Source organism: Macaca nemestrina, chromosome 6 (genome assembly GCF_043159975.1).
Source record: "Macaca nemestrina isolate mMacNem1 chromosome 6, mMacNem.hap1, whole genome shotgun sequence".
NCBI lineage: Eukaryota > Metazoa > Chordata > Mammalia > Primates > Cercopithecidae > Macaca > Macaca nemestrina.
Genome location: NC_092130.1, coordinates 30400419 through 30421720, shown reverse-complemented (window position 1 = coordinate 30421720; position 21302 = coordinate 30400419). Strand labels below are relative to the sequence as shown.

The 21302-nt window shown below is 43.7% G+C and overlaps 2 protein-coding genes across 2 annotated transcripts in view; one reads left to right on the top strand and one right to left on the bottom strand.

Annotated features, from left to right (window-relative positions):
• The window catches only part of LOC105466880 (PPARG coactivator 1 beta), a 139277-nt gene extending 138275 nt beyond the window's left edge, over positions 1-1002 (top strand). Inside the window, exon 12 of the mRNA XM_011716027.3 lies at positions 908-1002. Coding sequence (XP_011714329.2) covers positions 908-957 — 50 coding nt within the window. The 3' untranslated portion in view covers positions 958-1002. The remainder of the gene's footprint in view (positions 1-907) is intronic.
• Positions 1-21302, bottom strand: part of LOC105466882 (phosphodiesterase 6A) — a 54763-nt gene that overhangs the window by 7266 nt on the left and 26195 nt on the right. Inside the window, exons 9-13 of the mRNA XM_011716031.2 lie at positions 18324-18433; positions 16838-16925; positions 16537-16637; positions 15633-15740; positions 87-150 (exon numbers count right to left, since the gene is read on the bottom strand). Coding sequence (XP_011714333.2) covers positions 87-150; positions 15633-15740; positions 16537-16637; positions 16838-16925; positions 18324-18433 — 471 coding nt within the window. The remainder of the gene's footprint in view (positions 1-86; positions 151-15632; positions 15741-16536; positions 16638-16837; positions 16926-18323; positions 18434-21302) is intronic.

Genomic DNA, 21302 nt, shown 5'->3' with positions numbered 1-21302 from the left:
GAGCTGGGCTGAGAGAGCCCAAGCCTCATGACCTGCTGCTCCCAGTACTGGGATGCCCCTCCTCTCGGGTCAACAGGAGTTCATACCTGGCTCTGCACCTCCCAGGGTTTGGTGATGGCTGAGAGATCACAGGCGGTCATCATCATGGCCCTGGGCACACAAGACACCCTCTATCAGTCCGGGGCCATTTAAGACTTCATGTACTGGTTAATTCCATCTCTCTCACCTTTCTCCACCCCCACTAGTAGGTGACTTTGTCTCGTTGTGAGGAAAGGGCTCACACCCATTGCATCTAGGGATTGGGCTTTGAAATCAGACAGCGTTAGATCCTGCCTCTGTCAGTGATCAGAGATTGGACACTGGGCAACTACCCCCACCTCGCTGAGCCTCCATTTCCCTGTCTGTAATGATAATCGCACTTTACTCACAAAACAGGTGTAAGATTAAATGAGATGGTGGATGGAGAAATCTAAGTATTGTGTCTGAACATGGTATGTGCATAAGGAACATGTACTGGGTTTTCTTATGTATCAAGCACTGTTCCAGGGACTGTCCAAACATCAATTTCATTTAAATCTCATCACATCTTCAGAGTCCCTTCAGTCTTGTCTACTGTAGAGAAGTGTTTCTCAACCTTTTTTCTCATCATTGTTCCCTGCCCCAACTGCCAAAGAGCCTTTTTAGATACTTTTTCAGTAATTGCCCCACCAGGAGCTTTTAATACCGCAGATATGCCGTCCATCTGTTTGGAGAACCACAGGCCACTGTAATAGCTAAGATTTGCTCTCCTCCCTCAAGAATCACTTTTTGCTCCATTGGAGGCAATATGCTCCTTTTTTCTATCAGTCAGTTAGCTTTTCTGATTTAGGAGTTTTGTTTAATACTAAGAGATTTCTTTCTCTTCTAGGCCATTTCCTCATCTGGCAGAAACTCTCACACACAAAATTTAAAAGGTAAAAAAAGAAAAAAGAAAATGTATAGTGTAGAGAGAACTGTGAACAGCTGTAGCAAAGAGGCCTTGCATTAAGGAGTGGAAAGGGCCAGGTGCCGTGGCTCACGCCAGTAATCCCAGCCCTTTGGGCAGCTGAGGTGGGCGGATCATTTGTGATCAGGAGTTCGAGACCAGCCTGGCCAACATGGTGAAACCATCTCTACTAAAAATACAAAAATTAGCTGGGCATGGTGCATGCACCTGTGATCTCAGTTACTTGTGAGGCTGAGGCAGGAGAATCGCTTGAACTCGGGAGGCAGAGGTTGCAGTGAGCTGAGATCATGTCACTGCACTCTAGCCTGGGTGATAGATCGAGACTCAATCTAAAAAAAAAGAAAAGGAAGGGGTGTGGGTAGGTAGAAAGGGTTCAAAGATAAACTCTTTTTTTTTTTTTTTTTTTTTTTTGAGACGGAGTCTCGCTCGGTAGCCCAGGCTGGAGTGCAGTGGCCGGATCTCAGCTCACTGCAAGCTCCGCCTCCCGGGTTCACGCCATTCTCCGGCCTCAGCCTCCCGAGTAGCTGGGACTACAGGCGCTGCCACCTCGCCCGGCTATTTTTTGTATTTCTTAGTAGAGACGGGGTTTCACCGTGTTAGCCAGGATGGTCTCGATCTCCTGACCTCGTGATCCGCCCATCTCGGCCTCCCAAAGTGCTGGGATTACAGGCTTGAGCCACCGCGCCCGGCAAAGGTAAACTCTTAAGGGAGTGTCCCACTCATAGAAAGGCAAGGCAGGTATTATTACATAGGTGGGTACAACAGAAAACAGAAAGGAAGGGGACACAGACAAATAATTGGAGCAAGAGGAAGGAGCAAGGGGGGTGGATTTGAGAAAACATTTTAAAGTAGGTAATCCTGGTAATCCAGGGCCATATGGCATGGGCCCTAAATTCCACGCCAGGGAGTGCAAACTGTATCCAGTAAGCAATGGGGAGCAGCTGAAGGTCGAAGGCCCAATTGTGACCTCTTCATAGCTGTGCTGCAGGAAGGCAGTTGGCAAGACTTGTAGGATGGAGAAGGAAGAAAAGAGCAGGATGGAGGGGGGTGGGGTGCTGCAGTAATTCAACAGGAGGGCAGAAGAGCTGGCCTGCAGCAACGACTGCCTGTGGCAGGGTGAGACCAACGGGCAGGAGCCGGGGAGAGTGAGGGGTGAGAGAAGGCTGGGGCTCTGAACCTAACTTGCTGCTTGGATAATTTTATAATTAATCAGCTGTATGGGGCATATTTTCTATAAGCCGGTCTGTGAGGCTGTAAGAGTTACTCATGAAATATTAACAAGTTTAAATAAAATCTTTAGTTATGGGCCTGGCACAGTGGCTCACACTTGTAATCCTGGCACTTTCAGAGGCTGAGGAAGGAGAATCACTTGAGGCCAGAAGTTCAAGATTAACCTGTGCAAAATAGCGAGACCCTGTCCCTATGAAAAATACACAAATTAGCCAGGCGTGGTGGCATGTGCCCGTAGTCCCAGCACGTTGGGAGGCTGAGGTGAGGGGATCGCTTGAGCCCAGGAGTTTGAGGCCACAGTGAGCTATGATCATGCCACTGCACATTTTAAACTATGTAAACTCTCAAAAATTCAAATAAGTCTTTAAGTAAGCTTTCAGAAGTGCATACATTTCTTAGAGACACCTTTATGCTTTATAATAACCTCAGAATACATGCCCCATGCTTTAATAAGTGCTGTGGACATGTTACAATGTCAGATAGGTTGAGCAAATACATGCTCAGCTATGCATACAAGAGTCACTGGCTGCCTGGTGGCTTCAGGAGGGCACTGGATGCTTACTTCCCTTAGCTGGAGGGATCATGTGAAAAACACTCCTAGTGGTTGCAGAAACACACCTAAGAATTTTATAGACAGAGATTTGCTGTGTGCATGGGATGAAGGAAGGACACCGAGGTGCCAGAAAAGTCAATTCGAGCCCTGTGCCCTAAAGATGAGGCTTCACATTCACTTCAGCACCTCCCCCTTATATGCACTGGGGTCCCGGGTGCTGTGCTGGGCACGGGGGATCCAGAGGGGCCTTCAGGGAGCTCACAGTCACTTAAGGAACACAGGGCAAAAAAAACCCTGTCATCACAATATGCTAAGTAGAATGGCAGAAAAAGGTCCAAGGTGGGGGAAAAAAAAAAGAAGAAAGGAAGGAAGGAAGGAAGGCAGGAAGGAGAAAGAAAGAGAGAAAGAAAGAAGAAAGGAAGGAAGGAAGGAAGGAAGGAGAAAGAAAGAGAGAAAGAAAGAAGAGAATAAAGAAAGAAAAGAAGGAAAGAAGGAAGAAGAAAGAGAAAGAAAGAAAGAAAAAGAAAGAAAGAAAAAGAAAGAAAGAAAGAAAGAAAGAAAGAAAGAAAGAAAGAAAGAAAGAAAGAAAAGAAAAGAAAGAAAGAAAGAAAGAAAAAGAAAGAAAGAAAAAGAAAACAAAAGTAAAGGTGACTAGCTCAGCCCAGGTGCCATATAACAGGTGACAATGGAGCAAAGGCCTTGAGGGGGGTACATAGGAGCCCTCTTTAATGGACAGAATGTTTGTCTCTTCCCAGTCTTATATGTGGAAGCCCTAACCCCTAATATGATGCTATTAGATGACAGGGCCTTTGTGGGGTGATGAGGTTTAGATGAGTTCATAAGGGTGCAGCCCCCATCATGGGGTCATGGCCTTCATCACCATGGAAGAACACACCGGGAAAGCGGCCTCTGCAAGCCAGGAAGAGGCTGGGCTCACATGGTCTGTGCTCTCAGAGATCTTGCAGATGTGCTGGAGAATTGCACAGTTATCCCACACATGCAGGTTAACACGTAAACAAACGACTGCTCTGAAGGAAAGGACTTTCATTCTTGGAGATAATATGAGAAAGAGAAGCTCACCAAGGTCTGGGAGGTCAGGGAGGACTTCCCTGAGAGAGCGCCCCTCCAGCTGATAACTGTAGGATGTGTAACCATTTACTTGCTAAAGAAGGGAGTGGGAGAAACACATTCCAGGCAGAAGGACATCTAGTGTGCAGGCCCTGGTAGAAGGAAGCCTGGCGCAAAGAGCTTAAAGGTAGGGGGAGCTCAGGGAGCAGGTGGGAGACCTGGTAAGAGAAGTTCCACAGAGCAGCAGGGGCAGCCTACACAGAGCCCAGGCACCGTGGCAAGGGGATGGTCTTCATGCTATGAGCAACAGGAAAAGTGACGGGAGTTAGAACAGAAGGGTGACGTGGTCACATTTGTATTTCACAGAAATCACTGTGGCTTCAGTGTAGGAGGGACAGGAGCATACACAGGGAACCCAGTTAGGAAGCCACTGCAGGATCTGGGCAAGAGATGGAGATGGCAATAAAGAGAAGTGTCCAGACAGATACGGCACTTAGGAAGTCAACTCAGCAGCATTTGGGGACAGATTAGACATGCAAAGTGAGGAAGAGAGATGTGTCAGGATGGAATAGAATAAAGGGCAACATGATTATAATGCAGAAAGAAGCAAGAGTACGCCACAAAAATATTGTGTGCTCAGAAATGTGAACCTTATGCTCTCAGTAGACGAATTGTCAAGAGGAGGGGATAGAGTTCAATAGGACAACAGTGCAAAATTCCATGCAGGGCTTTGGAATCAGACAGAGCTGAATTAGACCTTCCATCTTCTCCTCACTTGCTGTGTCCAGGGCAAGCGACTTCATGTCTTTGAGTCCCGGTCTGTTCATTTGTAAAATGAGATATTCATATTAAGTTGGATCCTATGAAATTCTGATTTTGTTAGTCCAAATCAGTTAAAATTCAGCAGTTTCCTATGGGTCAATGTAATATATCCTTTCTGAGACTAACTGTGATGATCACATAAGATGCTTTTGTAAATGCACCCAGTGTCGTCATCTTCATTATCAGCACCTGCATTCATCTCATTCCTGTTCTGGCTCACCCTCGTGTGTAGAGCTCTTAAAAGCAAGCTGAGCTCTTATCCACCTGGACCATCCCCAAGGCAAATGTTTCTTCCTGAAACATTTGGCTCCTTGGCTGTGAGTTTCAGTGGCTGTTCTTCCTGACTCCTGGCCAACTTTCAGGAAACGCATTCCAGCCTTCCTCTTAGCCAGCCCTTTCAGGACACTTACTCAGACCCTCCCTGGAATTACATCTATCTGGAGGGTACGGCAGGAGATCCTGCTGGGGAAAGTCTTGGAGGAGCCTAAGAAAGTGGTAGGTGTGCAGGCAAGGGCTGGTGTGGCTGAGTCCAAGGCCTTGTTGCTCCACAAATGCCCGTGTGACACCAGCTAAGTCGCGTTGTCTCTCTGGGCCTCACTTTCCTCATTGGTAAAACACTAGACCAGGAATTGGCAAACTCTTTCTGTAAAGAGCCAGACAGTAAATATTTGAGGTTTTACAGCCCACATAGTCCCTATTGCAAAGACTGAGCTCTACCACTGCGATGTGAGAGCAGCCATAGATAATAGCATGGATAAGCAGAGTCAGCTCGTCCATTCAGCAGAGCTCTGAGGGCCCATGATATTCTCCAGAGCCCATGAAAATATTTTAATTTCTTTCAAGATCAGCAGGAAAAAAAGGACACAATAGGACTGAATATGTAAGAATGAATTCAGCCTGGATTATATTTGTCTTCATACCAACACAATCATAAAATATAATTTGTATTTACTTATTTACTTTTATGGAGGAAGGAGGCACAAAGACAAAAGTGCCTAGGACTCATGAAAGTCAGAATGTGGCCATCTGTAAAAGAATACAGTTTTATTTACAGAGACTGGAATTTGAATGTCTTATGATTTTCATTTGTCATGAGATACTCTTTTTTTTTTTTTCCTTTTTGAGACAAGAGTCTCACTCTGTTCCTCAGGCTAGAGTGCAGTGGCACGATTTAGGCTCACTACAACCTCTACCTCTGGAGTTCAAACGATTCTCCTGCCTCAGCCTCCTGAGTAGCTGAGATTACAGGTGTGTGTCACCACACCCAGCTAATTTTAGTATTTTCACTAGAGACAGGTTTCATCATATTGACTAGGTTGGTCTCAAACTCCTGGCCTCAAGTGATCCGCCTGCCTTGGCCTCCCAAAGTGCTGAGATTACAGATGTGAGCCACCACGCCTGACCATGAAATATTATTCTGTTGATTTTTTCCCCCAACCGTTTATAAATATAATAGCCATTCTTAGCTCACAAGCCGTGCACAAACACCGCAGTACCAGAGGATCTGTGAGCCTTTCCAACTCATGGTTTGGTCAGACTGTCAGAAGCAAAATCTGGAGTTAAGCGGAAATGTCAAGAGTTTGATGAAGAAAAGGAAGTCACGCCCTCGCTCCAGAGTTTCTATAACATCTTGGCCCTAGAGTAAAATTACTGAAGTAGTCCTAGCTACTCAGGAGGCTGAGGCAGGAGAATCACTTGAGCCTGGGAGGTTGAGGCTACGGTGCGCTATGATCGTGCCACTGCACTCCAGTCTGAGCAACAGAGAAAGACCCTGTCTCAAAAAAAAAAAAAAAAAAAAAAGTCAAAGTCAATTGGTGTGGGCCTCCAACCACAGGAAGCCCGTGGACATAAGCACTCCAAGATAATCAAAACACACGAAGGGAGTATTAGGATTTTCCTCACAACAACCAATCCTGACACCAATTGACTGTCTTACAATTCATTTCAACTCTGATACTAAATTCCTATAGTTAGCATCAGACCCGACAGGTTTAAGGGTTCAGCCCCACAAGACTGCCTCACTTCAGAGGCCAGCCACAAGTATGGGGTCCCCAAGTTACCTACCGTTCTGTCTGACCTGGCAACAAAGTTGAAATGTGTCCCTGCGTTGAGGTTCAGTAATTTGCTAGATGAGCTCACAAATCTCAGGGAAACACTTTACTGACATTTTCTGGTTTATTGTAAAGGATGCATCTCAGAAATAGCCAAATGAATGTGATGGATAGAGGAAGTTATGGGAGGGGGAATGCATGCCAGCCCCCCACCACCTCGAAGTATTTACCAAACCAGAAGCTCTCTAAACACTGCTGTTTAGAGGTTTTTATGGCGTTTTTTGTTTTGTTTTGTTTTTGTGTCTGTGTGTGTTTTTTGTTTTTTCTTGTTTTTAATCACAGAAGTATGATTGATTAAATCATTATCCACTGGCAATTAATCTCCAGCTTCTTCCCTTCCTGGAGGTTGGGGATGGGGCTGAAAGTTCCAAGCTTTAAATGAAGGCTTGATCTTTCTGGTGACCAGCCCCCCAGCCTGAAGCTGTCTAGGGTCCTGCCAAGAGTCATCCCATCAGAACAAAAGACACTCTTATCACTCAGGAAATTCCAAGGGTTTTAGGATCTCTGTCAGGAAGCAGGAACAAAGGCCAAATGTATATGTCTTCTTATACCACAGGAAGCACCGAACACCACTACCTACATACTCCAGCTCAGCCCCCATCATGGTCCACAAAGCAGGCACTGCCATGATCCTCCTTAAGCAGATGAGGAAACTGAGGTGAGGGAGTAAGTCACCTGCTCAAGGCCACACCACCAATAAGTGAAAGAGCTGAGACTTGAACCCAGGCTGTCTGATACCAAAGCCCCAAGTGTGCAACAGCTACATGCTACTCAGGTGTGAAGAAGTTCTAATTATATACCTAAGCAATGGGCCCCGAGATGGCTTTATAGCAAACAGCTTGGGCCAATTTTTGCGCAGGGGATATTTGGCAATGTCTGGAGACATTTTTGATTGTCACACCTGGGGAGGGGTGGGGGTGCTCCTGGTGTCTAGTCCTGTGCATCCCACAAGGTGCAGGATAGTTCCAGAACAGGGTTGCCAGCCCCAAATGTCAACAGGGCTAAGATTGAGAAATGCTGCATTACAGGTCTCCCAACGTTTTTTGTTAAATCCCTACCTAAAGAATTTTGAAAAGTGCTACCTTCTTACACATTTTTAAGTTGACATCTTAAGCTATTACATCATAAGTTTGATATTTTCAAAGGATCTAATTTATAGTACATTACACATACTGACTTTTTTTTTTTTTTTTTTTGAGACAGGATCTCACTCTGTTGCCTAGGCTGGAGTACAGTGGCACCATCAGGGCTCACCGCAGCCTCAACCTCTCGGGCTCCAGCAATCCTTCCATCTCAGCCTCCCAAGTAGTTGGGACCGCAGGTGCGTGCCATCATACTCAGGTTATAGAGACAAGGTCTCGCTATGTTGCCGAGGCTGGCCTCAAACCCCTGAGCTCAAGCCATGCTCCCACCTCAGCTTTGCAAAGTGCTGGGATTACACATGTGGCCACTGTGCCCGGCCATACTGACTTTTTAAAATAAATTTGTTACGTCATTTTTTACCCATGATAAAAGCACATAAGCAAGCTTTTCTTTTAAGAGTCTAGAGTTTTACATCTTTCCTTGTCTCTGTAAACCTCTATTTCCACTTGACTTCTCCATAGAATGTTATCCTAATATTGTGGGTATATGTGTACATGTATATGCATATGTGTTTCTGTATATGTGTGTGTGTGTGTATACTACATATATGCTTGAAAGTCTTTCATTGATCAATTTTCATAATTACCTGCAACCAATTATATCCATTTATTTAAATTATATAATTAAAAATTTTTCTTTAAAAATAAGCCTCTAAGCGTTGAAAAATTTTCTTTTGGATTAAGTTATTAGTACACAATTAAATAACAAAATATACTACTATTTTTACAAATAACGATTAAACACTCAAAGTATCTTTTTTTGAATTCATCTATTAACAAGATAGGATGGGATTTTTTAAAAAGTATTGGTTACTGAATGAATATTTCTTGTTACTAGACTGAAGTAGGATTCAGCATTTTTTTGCCCATTTTTCCTCTTTTTTTTTTTTTTTTTTTAACCAGAGTCTCTCTCTGTTGCCCAGGCTGGAGGGCAGTGCAGTGGCATGATCATAGCTAGCTGTAGTCTGAAACTCCTGGGCTCAAGTGATCCTCCCACGTCAGCCTCCCAAGTAGCATGCACCACCATACCTGGATAATCTAAATTTTCCAAGACAGAGTCTTACTCTGTCGCCCAGGCTGGAGTGTGGTGGTTGCATATCGGCTCACTGCAACTTCCGCCTCCCAGGTTCAAGTGATTCTCGTGCCTCAGCTTCCAGAGTAGCTGGGATTACAGGTGCAAGTCACCATGCCTGGCTAATTGTTTTTTTGTATTTTAATAGAGATGGGGTTTCACCATGTTCCCCAGGCTGGTCTTGAACTTCTGAGCTCAGGCAATCTGCCCGTCTCAGCCTCCCTAACATGCCCAGTTCCTATTTTTAAATTTAAATAAGCATGTTATAATACATCCAACTTATCTTTTATTTTTAATTCTAAGAAAGGTAAAGGTACATGGAGGGTATGTAGGTAGACTAGACAGACAGATAGATAATGATAGATGATAGATAGATAGATAGATAGATAGATAGATAGATAGATAGATAGACAGACAGATGATAGATAGATAGATAGATCATATGATTCTGTTGAGAGACTATGACCAAATAAAAAAGAAAGAAAAAAAATTGTAAAGACAGATGATAGAAAGAAGACAGTGGTGTGGATTAAATCAGTTGCTGCCATCTTCAGTACTTATTGCTGATGTGCCTTTGCCCTAGTGTCATGGTCCCTGAACAGTGATACATTCTCTGAAAGAAGTAAGATGTTTAAATGAAAAATCCCTCACCTGCTGCCCCCCTGTACAATCCCACCCACTGGCTGGGAATGGGGGTGGGGTTCAGGGGGAGTGCCTGGCAATTAAAGTTGTAAAAACTCTTGAACAGATAGTCTGGGTCCAGTGGTTCATGCCTGTAATTCCAGCACTTTGGGAGGCTGAGGTGTAAGAATGGCTTGAACCCAGGAGTTTAAGATCAGCCTGGGCAACAGAGTGAGACCTTTATTCATCTCTATAAAAATTTAAAAAAGAGTCTCGCTCTGTCACCCAGGCTGGAGTGCAGTGGTGAGATCTTAGCTCACTGCAACCTCTGCCTCCCAGGTTCAAGCAATTCTCCTGCCACAGCCTCCTGAGTAGCTGGGATTACAGGCACACACCACGATGCCTGGCTAATTTTTGTATTTTTAGTAGAAATGGAGACTTGCCATGTTGACTAGGCTGGTCTCGAACTCCTGACCTCAAGTGATCCACCCGCCTTGGCCTCCCAAAGGGCTGGGATTACAGACATGGCCACTGGGCCCGGCCCCTTCCTTAGATTTATAATGCCTTAATTATAAGAGGCTGTGACAACACTAGTATGGGGGATTCTTGAACAACATGGGTTTGAACTACGCAGGTCCACTTACACATGAATTTTTTTCAGCTGAACATGGATTGCAGGATGCAAAACCCATGTATAGGGGGTTCCGACTCTTCACATCCAGGGGGTTTTCAGAGCTACTGCAGGACTTGAGTTTGTACCAATTTTGGTATACTAGGGGGTCCTGGAGCCGATCCCCTGAGTATACCCAGGCATGACTATATTTCAAATAGTCCCTCTGTTTGGCTGCCCAGAGGTTTTTGTCTCTAGGACAACACACTGCAGGAAGAGTCAAGAAAGAACGGAGTTTGCCTTTATTTTGTAAGGTGGGGAAGAATGAGAGAATGCTGTGCCTACTGGTCTGCTTCTTTCTCAGGAAGATTAATACTACGAAAGCAAACACTGATTCCCTTAAGGCTATCCATGCTGATATACATGTTGGAAGGACATGAGTTCCCAGAGGGGTATGTGTGTCGTCAGCTGAAGATACCTACATAAGGTCACCTTGACTTTGACAATGATTGAGATCCTGGCTTTTTTTTCTTTTAAAATTAAACATAATACCTTTCACTTGATGTCATTTCTTTGTCAATCTGTAAGACATTCCATTGTATGAAAGTGTTATCGTTTATTTAACCTGGTTCCCCATTGCTAGGTATTTCGATTGTTTTCAATCTTGTTTGTGTTACAAACAATTCTGCAACAAATAACTCTGTACATACGCTTTGTGCACATGTGGGAGAATATCCAGAGGGGAAATCCTGGAAGTGGGATTGCTGGGTCAAAGGGGACGAGCGCTTACAGCTTTGATAGGTGCCGCCAAATCGCCCTACGCAAAGACTGAGCCTCTTTGCACTCCCACATGTGGAACGAGGTGGCCCTTTCCCTCACTCTGCCCAACGCGGAATGGTAGCAAATGTTTTCATCTTTGACAACAGGAGTTAACAATTATATCTCATTGTAGTTTTATAATCACCGTCTTTTCATAGGTTTATATCGCACTGTAACTCTTCTGGGAACTGTCGGTTTGTGCCTTTTGCCCATTTGCTATTGGATTAGCCTTTTCCTGGAATCGATTTAACACCTTATTTACTGAGGAAATTAGCTCTTTTTCTCTTAGAAGTGATGCAAATATTCCCCCCAGCTTATCACTTACTTTCCTACTCAGACTACGTGTTTTTGTGTGTTGTACAGAAATCCTTAATTTTTCATAATCAGATTTCTCCATCTAATTTTATGACTTTTATGATTGTCATGTCATATTTTATTTATTTTTATTTTATTTTGTTTTATTTATTTATTTATCTTGAGATGGAGTCCCACTCCTCGCTTAGCTGATTTTTGTATTTTTAGTACAGATAGCATTTCACCATGTTGGCCAGGCTGGTCTCCAACTCCAGACCTCAGGTGATCTGCCTGCCTCGGCCTCTCAAAATGTTGGGATTACAGGCATGAGCCACTGTGCCCGGCCTCATGTCACATTTTGAAAAGCTTGCTCTGAAATTATTCTCCTTAATTCTTTTTTTTTTTTTTTTTTTTTTTTTGAGACGGAGTCTTGCTCTGTCGCCCAGGCTGGAGTGTAGTGGCGCAATCACGGCTCACTACAAGCTCCGCCTCCCGGGGTCGCGCCATTCTCCTGCCTCAGCCTCCCAAGTAGCTGGGACTACAGGCGCCCGCCACTACGCCCAGCTAGTTTTTGTATTTTTTTTAGTAGAGATGGTGTTTCACCGTGTTAGCCAGAGTGGTCTCGATCTCCTGACCTCATGATGCACCCGCCTCGGCCTCCCAAAGTGCTGGGATTACAGGCGTGAGCCACCACGCCCGGCCTCTTCTTAATTCTTCCAGGCTTTTTTCATGCTCTCTTTTCTTTCCCTGGTTATTTAAAAATTTTTATTACATCTAGAATTTATTTTGGTATAAGGAATAAGCTAGAGAGCTCACTTTGTGGCCATCCCATTGTCCCAACACCGCTGATGAACTTGTACCTTTCTCCACTGGTACAAAACCCACTTTGGGCACAGACATAATCCTTAAGATCATCCCATTGATCTGAGCGACTTCTGCCTAGGACAGAACTGCCTTTAGTTCTGCTGGTCACCATTGTTACTTTCTATGTCAGAATTTTCTGACTATTCTTTTTTATCTGTTTTCTTTTTCTGTTTATTCTTGCATACTCATTTCTCGTAAGAATTTTTCAATCAGCTTCCTAATTCCCCCAGAATAAAGCAGGGTATTTTTGTTTGTTTGTTTGTTTGTTTTGGAATCACCCATAAATGAATAATTAATTAAGGAGAATAGACAACTTTCTAATATCAAGTCCCCCTATCCAATAGCAGGGTGTTCTTTTCAACTATTTAGTCCTTCTGCTGAGCCATTTTGAAATGTCCAGCTATGGAAGTCAAAAAAAGAAAAACGTTAGGAAAAAACAGAAGTCAGCTAGGCGCAGTGGCTCATGCCTCTAATCCCAGCACTTAGGGAGGCCGAGGCGGGCGAATCACGAGGTCAGGAGTTTGAGACCAGCCTGACCAACATGACAAAACCCTGTCTCTACTAAAAACACAAAAATTAGCCAGGTGTGGTGTCGCGTGCCTGTAATCCCAGCTACTCAGGAGGCTGAGGCAGGAGAAGCCCTTGAACTCGGGAAGTGGAAGTTACAGTGAGCTGAGATTGTGCCATTGCACTCCAGCCTGGGCGACAGAGTGAGACTCCATCTCAAAAAAAGAAAAGAAAAAGCAGAAGTCAATAAACAGATAACCATAATGAGATACCATCTGGCACCAGTCAGAATGGCAATTATTAAAAAGTCAAAAGAAGTCTGAGTACTTTGGAAGGCTGAGGCAGGCAGATCACTTGAGGTCAGGAGTTTGAGACCAACCTAGTCAACATGGTAAAAACCCGTCTCTACCAAAAAATACAAAAAAAATTTAGCTGGGCATGGTGGTGGGTGTCTGTAGTCCCAACTACTCTGGAGGCTGAGGCACGAGAATAGGTTGAACCAAGGAGGTGGAGGTTGCAGTGAGCCAAGATCGTGCTGCTGTACTTCAACCTGAGTGACAGAGTGAGACGCCGTCTCAGAAAAAATAAAAGAAAAGAAAAAGTCAAAACATAACAGATGCTGGTAAGGCTGTGGAGAAAAAGGAATGTTTATGCACTGCTGGTGAGAATGTAAACTAGTTCAGCCACCATGGAAACCAGTTTGGAGATTTCTCAAAGAACTTAAAGTAGAATTACCATTCGACCCATCATCTCATTACTGAGTATGTATCCAAAAGAAAACAAAGAGTTCTACCAAAAAGACACATGCCCTTACATGTTCATCACAGCATTATTCACAATAGCAAAACATGGAATCAATCTAGGTGCTATCAACAGTGGATTGGATAAAGAAAATGTGTTACATATACACCATGGAATACTACACAGCCATAAAAAAGAACAAAATCATGGCCTTTGCAGCAACATGGATGATGTTGGAGGCCATTATCTTAAGCGAATTAACACAAGAATGGAAAACCAAATACTGCATATTCTTACTTATAGGTGTGAGATAAACATTAAGTATACATGGACACAAAGATGGCAACAACAGACACTGGGGACTACCAGATGGGAGACAGAAGAGAGTGTGGGCTAAAAAAAAAAACACCTACTGAGTGCTATGCTCATGGGATCGCTTATACCCCAAACCTCAGTGTCACACAACATACCCATGTAACAAACCTGCCCATGCATCCTTCAATGTGTAATAAAAGTTGAAATTATAAATAAATAAATGTGGCTGGATGTGGTGGCTCACACTTGTAATCCCAGCACTTTGGGAGGCCAAGGTGGGTGGATCGCTTAAGCTCAGGAGTTCAAGACCAGCCTAGGCAACGTGGCAAAACCTGTTTCTACCAAAAATACAAAAATTAGCCGGGTGTAGTGTGCCTATAGTCCCAACTACTAAGGAGGTTGAGGTGGGGGGATTGCTTGAGCCTGGAAGGTTGAGGTTGCAGTGAGCCCTGACTGCCACTGCACTCCAGCCTGGGTAATAGAGCAAGACCCTATCCCAAAAATAAATAAATAAATAAATAAATAAATAAATGAAATGTCCAGGGGGGGCAGTTCCTGGTCAGTCTATGAGTAACCGTGGGCTGAGCATGTCCCCTTGTTCAGCGAAAGCAGATTGCACTGCTCCCAGAATCAGGGGACCTTTGTAGGAGGCCTGGTTGGATAACTGCAGGGCTGAAGGAGTGGCAATGGCTGCCGCCCACCTCTTTCCGGAGCCTGTGTCAGTGGTCTCCTCTTCTCTGTTGCAGACACTTGCAATGCTTGTGACTTAATCAAGCCTCATTTCCACAGAAGCATTTGGGGATAAACAAATAACCCAATGCTTCCTAGGCAACTAGTCAGGCATTGTCTCCCCTGCAACTTTTCTTGACCATTGCCTTCAATGCCCTGGACCCATCACAGAGGAGCCAGGGGACCATTTGGCTTGGGCCACATATTCATAAAAGGCCTCAAATTTACCCTTCTCACTCCATTGTCAATTGAGGTGAATCATGGAAGCACATTGAGAAAACTGAAAAAAGACGTTCACCAGACAACTTAAATTTGAGTCCCATTATCAACCATGCCAGACTATGCAATATGAATTTCATACCAACCATAACCAATTTGTGACTAGCACAGCTATATTGGAGGATATTGTCCTATGTAAAGGAATATGTTAAAAATTAAGCCTATGTGTTTTGAATGACACATTAAGTATCACTCAAACTTTAATTGGGGCAGGGCCTGATGGCTCACACCTATAATCCCAGCACTTTGAGAGACACAGAGGTGGGTGGATCACTTGAGGTCGAGAGTTTGAAACCAGCCTGGGCAACATGGCAAAACCTGGTCTTGACTAAAAATACAAAAATTAGCTGGGCGTGGTGGTGGGTGCCTGTAATCCTAGCTACTAAGGAGGCTGAGGCAGGAGAATCGCTTGAACCTGGGAGGCGGAAGTTGCAGTGAGCTGAGATCGTACCACTGCACTCCCGCCTGGGTGACAGAGAGAGACTCCATCTCAAAACAAACAAAACAAAACAAAACAAAACAAAAACCCCTTAATTGGTATAGTGATTTCTGTTGTATCAAAAACTTGAAAGTTATATCAGTTTATCATCCAAATCTTAGATAGTATGATTGAGCTACTTCAAATAACATATTTTTGTATTCAGATAAATAAAATAATAATATACTGTCTTGCATTTTTAGTGCTAAAATAAAGATTAAACATATAGCTTGTGCAGTTGGAATTTAAAAAACTTCATTTTTTCATATGTTGAAGCCTCCAAAATGAAATAGTCCCAAGGCTTGTTGAGGGCAGCAAGAGCTGTCACTGCAACGTCTCGCCTCATGATCCTAAGCCTAAGAGGATCAGGTTTTAACCCCATCCCAACTCACATAACGATTTCCTTCCGTGTCTGCTCCAGCATCATGTACTGTGTCCACTCCTGTTCACTCTCGTATGTCTTAGACTGATCCACGATCTTTTGGAACATCGTCCTCTTCCTACAAAACACATCAGTCTTAGTAAAGGGAGCAAATCTTAGAATAAGGCAACACCTGAGCTGCTAACATTGGCTGATTCAGATGGAGGCTTATTAAATCAACAAAATTCACAAAACAAGGTTGAAAGAACCAAGGCCTGGGAGTGAAGACCTAGGTTTAACCTAAGTCTCTGACACTGATTTGTTATCTAATCTTAGCAAATCTTTTGTCCTGAATCCTGGTGTTCCCATCTGTACAATGGGGGTAATAATATCTAACTCATAGAGTTGTAGCAAGAATCAATGTGTCCATAACACACGTGTTGTGCCTGACACATAGTATATGCTAAATTAATTGGAACTATGATGTTTGTTATTATTATAATCATTGTTGCTGGGTGCAGTGGCTCATGCCTGTAATCCCAATACTTTGGGAGGTTGAGGCAGAAGGATGGCTTGGGCCCAGGAGTTTGAGATCAGCCTGGGTAACATAGTGAGAACCCATCTTTACAGCAAATTAAAAAATTATCCGGGAGTGGTGGTATTCCTGTGGTCCCAGCCACTCAGGAGGCTGAGGTGGGAGGATCCCTTGAACCCAGGAGGCAGTGAGCTGTGATGGTGCCACTGCACTCTAGCCTGGGCAACAGAGTGAGATCCTGTCCCCCCAAAAAAAAATCTCTCTCTCTCTCTCTCTCTATATATATATATATATATTCACACACACACACATATATACACACATATAATATATATACACATATATATACACACATATAATCATTGTTACTTTTACTATTAGAATGAGAAGAAATACCAACTTGAAATACAGGGCGAGGTCTGTGGCAATGATTGCAATGTCCATCATATGGATGGCATGCTCATGCTGTCGGCGATTGAGGTTTTGAAAGATATTCAGGCTCTAAAGAAAAAAGCAGAGGCAAGATGGGAGAGGATTGATGCTGGCAGTAAAGTCACCCAACTACCAATGGCTATCCCAGATGATGGCAGAGGCAGCCCAGGCCAATGGAAAGCATGCTCCTTGGGCACACGCAGGCTCCTTGTGAAATGGAGCCTCTGACCCAGGCCCTGTGGGCAGTGCATCCTTGGCCCTCATCCTACCTCGTCTCTGAGCAGTGTTTTGCCAAACTCCAAGTGGTGTCTTTCCAAGATGGAGGACCCATGGAGCTTGGCCAGTGGGTTCTGGGATCTGAATGAGAAAGAGAGAGAATCAATATGGAGTGGACAATAGAAAATTAGGACTAAACATCAAGTCTCCTGACTCAGTCTTTAGCCTTCTCCACAAGTGATTCCAAGTTCCTTTTGGGTCACGAACTCATTAGAGAATCTACTAAATAGCATAGACCCGTTCCCCCAGAAAAAAACCACAAACGCACACAATGCCATAAGGGATTTTAGGGGCATTAGCATTGGGCCATGCTTCAAGATCATCTAGCCCTGATTCTTCAGATCCAAGTCTGAAGGAAACCACTGAATTTCCGCAAGCCGTATGTTTATTCATTTCTGTATTCAATAAACACTTGTTGAGCACTTACTATGTGCCACACACTGCGCTAAGTATTTAGATTCTCAAAATGTAAAATGTAAACCCAATATCTGGCCCCAGAGCAGCATGGAAGTATTGAGAGGACTCAGAGCAGCATTAATTCAGAGCTTGTTAATGACTTACAGGCCATGGGCCCTGAACGGAGACTCAGTTTTCTCATCTGTAAGTAGGGATAACATTAGCCCCTGCTCTGCCTAGCCCAGTGGGTGGTTGTGAGGATCCAATGAGATCAGGTCCAAGAACTATGCTTGGTGGGCTGTCTGAAATATAAGCTCTGTGAGGACAGGAGCTGTTTTGCTCATCAGAGCACCTCCTTTGCCTAGCATAGAGCCTACCACATTATATTCGAAGCATTATAAATATGAGATGAGTGAATGAACCATTACTGGTTATTAACGTCTTGGCACAAATTAGTGCAGCAGGTAGGACAGGGAAGGAGACGAATAAAGGAGTTTAGTGCATTTGTTTTCTACAGCTGCTATAACAAACTGCCACAAACTTAATGGCTTAAAACAATAAAATTTATTATTTTACAGCTCTGTATGGAGTCTGAAATGGGTCCTTAGGGCTGCTTTCCTTCTGGAGGCTCCAGAGGACAATCCATTTCCTTGCTCTTTTGAGCTTCTAGAGGCCACATGCATTCCTTGTTTGCAGGCGATGCCTCCATCTTCAAAGCCAGCAGGGTAGCGTCCTCTCTCCTCTCTGACCTCCTGCTTCCCTCTTATAAGGACTCTTGGGACTACACGGGGCCCACTTGAATGAATAATCCCTATATCTCAAGATCCTCGACTTAATCACATCTGCGCAGTCCCTTTTGAATGTAAGGCAACATACTCCCCAGCTCAGGGATTTGAGATCTGGACATCTTTGGGGGATCGTTATTCTGGCTGCTACAGGAGGAGACCCAGGTCCCAAGGGCAGAAGGCAGTGGGAAGCTGTGGACCACAAGGCTTCCCTGTTGGCCAATGAGTCTGCCTGGGGGCCACACAGAGCTGGCTAATGAATCCGGAGGGCTGGGGGTGAGGAGGGAAGCTGACTCACTTCATCTGGTAGAGGTTGTTGGTGCCTCTGTGGTCAATGTCATGGCAGAAAGCAGCAGTGACCATGGCCAGGGCCTCCAGGTCTGTGAAGTAGCGCTTCAGCTTTCCTGTCTGGAAGGGCAATCAGAGTGCAAATCATTCCTTTTGTGTAGGGGCTGGAAGCAGAGCTGAAAAGGCGGGTGTGAGAAGAAGGGCCCAGAACTAAAAACTCATGGGTCTGATCTTGGCTGTATCCTGGCTCCAGAGGCTGACTGGAGGATTTCCCAGGGCTGAGGGGTTTTTTGGACATGGGACTTTCAGTGCTAGAATGGGGAAAGTTCCAGGTAAATGGGAACAACTGGTCACCCTATTTCTGAGTTGACTTTAGCTGGTCTCAGCTCCCTTTGAACCTCAGTAGCCCAATCTGCATACTGAGGGTCGAGGATTAGATGAGTTTTAAGAAACTTGTAGATGTCAGGTTTTAGGATTTGGAGAATTTCTGAACATGACCAGGCTGGTAAAGCAAATCTTCCAAACGTGGTCTACTGGTTTAAGCACAGCCTGGAGGAACCCGTCCCTGGGATTCTGCCAGACACTTAACTCCTTGTTGATGCTGGGTGTTGAAACAAAATGTGGGAAAGCACTCTGGAGAGCTGATGCTGACTCTAAGAAAGCAATCACTCTAAGTGGTGTTCTTGTCACCCTCTATGGTAGCCTGGTCAGAATTCCTGCTTCCGGGCCCTAGCACCTACTCTGGCCTGAGCATTTCAGCCAAGGGAGAAGGGACGAGGATGAGGAAGGGCAGAGATTTGCATCATGATCTGGATGGTGAAATAATTTTAAATAAAACACAAAGGTCTCCAAACCCTCTGAGCCAAAAATATGAACACAAATACACACACAAAAAAAGTCCATCCAAGAGTATTGTGACACTGTAATAGTGAAAGATTGAAAAGACTTCCAAGTCCAACAATAGAATATTATGCAGCCTTAAAATTGTATCATGGATAAGCCTTAAAAACATTATGCTAAGTGAAATACGCCAGACACAAAAGGACGAATACTGTATGATTTCACTTATATGAGGTGCATAGAATAGTCAAGATGAAAGAAACAAAAAATAAGATAGGGCCAGGCATGGCAGGTCACACATGGCAGCACTTTGGGAGGCTGAGGTAGGAGGACCATTTGAGCCTAAGAATTCAAGATCAGCCTAGACAGCATAGCCAGACCCTGTCTCTACAAAACTAAAAATTTAGCTGGGCATGGTGGCACGCACCTGCGGTCTCAGCTACTTGGTGTTAGGCCCAACTGCGTCATTTTGTAAGCTCCCCATTATTTTGCAGACCTTGGTCAAAGTGAAACATTTCACAGGGGTTTGGGTGGGGAGAAACATCCTTCCTAACCACCTGACCACAAGGCAGACAAAGGCTCAACTAAAGAAACATTCCTATCATATCTTGCTGGGCAAAAGTCCAAGAAACACCACAATGGCATCCCACCAGGCCAAGGGCGAAACCGCCTCATCATGAGAACATCTTATCAATAGCCTGCCAGGCAACAAGCCAAACTGCCCAGACCCCTCCCGCCCATACCTATAAGTACCCCCAGCCTGTAAGCAGCGGTGGGCTCTGGCATTAGGCCGGTTCCCGCTTCTGTAGGTTTTATGCTGGGCGTAAAGCCTGCATTTGCTGTTGAGCCACCCTCTTTCTGTGTGTGTGTGTGTGTCTTTCTTTAACCCTCGCCTTCCCTTCAAAACCTAACATTTGGGAGGCTGAGGTGGGAGGATCGCTTGAGCCCAGGAGGCCGAGGCTGCAGTGAGTCGTGTGTTCTCAGCACTGCACTCCAGCCTATGTGACAGAGCAAGACTATGTCTCAAAAGAAAAAAAATTCTAAGAGGATAGAGATTAAATGTAGACTCCTCTACAATTTCTTATTACCAAGAGACTAAAAATATTTGAGACTGTTACTAAACATGTTCTGTGCCACAGTGACAGATTGTACTATGGGAAAGTACATGCTTCCAGAAATTATTATTCACAGACTATTGATCTACAGATTGCTGGCGTGACAGACAGTTCACAATTTTTGCTTGCTTCCTAGTGTTCACTAGAAATAAAGGTCACTAAGGGTTAAGAATTCTAATTAATATAAGGCTATATTAACATATATTAATATATATTTCTTTATTATTTAGAATTCTTAACACAATTAAAATGTTATTTATAATATAGTAATAATTAAAAATATATTATGAATAAAACAATAATGGAAACAATTCTATAAGCAATTATATAAGAGGGCAAAAAGTACTTTTGGTCAGAAAAAGCTATAAGATATGAGCATGTTTTATTTTGTTAAGGGGAAAAAATTTTTTTTGTCCTAAAGTAGGATAACTGGTTGCTCCAAAATGAGAAGAGGAAAAACTACAAGACAAAAGCTGAATGGATAAGAAAGTTGTAGAAGGCTTGTGGAGGATAAATCTTGTGAAAGTAATTGTATGTGTGATTAAGCTGGCTAAGATTAGAAGAAAATTATTTGTGAGTTTTTCTGAAATTTTGAAATTAATGCTGTCTTAAACATTAATGTCAACAGTACACGGATGCAAAACTAGAACTTGGACCTCTCTTTTAAAACAACATATTTTCTTTGAGTATTGGTCTGCTTTTAATAGGAAATTTATATTTTAGGTAATTGGCCTAGGAAACAAAGATTCTGTGCTTTACCAAATTGATTTCCTGTACTCCAAGTTGTCTTTATTAGGTTTTTGATCACTTAAGAAAACTGAGTTTTCTTTATTAAAAGAGCTAAGGTCTTTCTATAAGTATTTAACTTACTATATTTTTATTTATTATTTATTTAATTTTTTTTTTTTTTTTTTGAAACAGAGTCTTGCTTTGTCACCCAGGCTAGAGTGCAGTGGTGCAATCACAACTCACTGCAGTTTGGACCTCCTGGGCTCAAGCGATCCTCCCACCTCAGCCTCCTGAGTAGCTGGGAC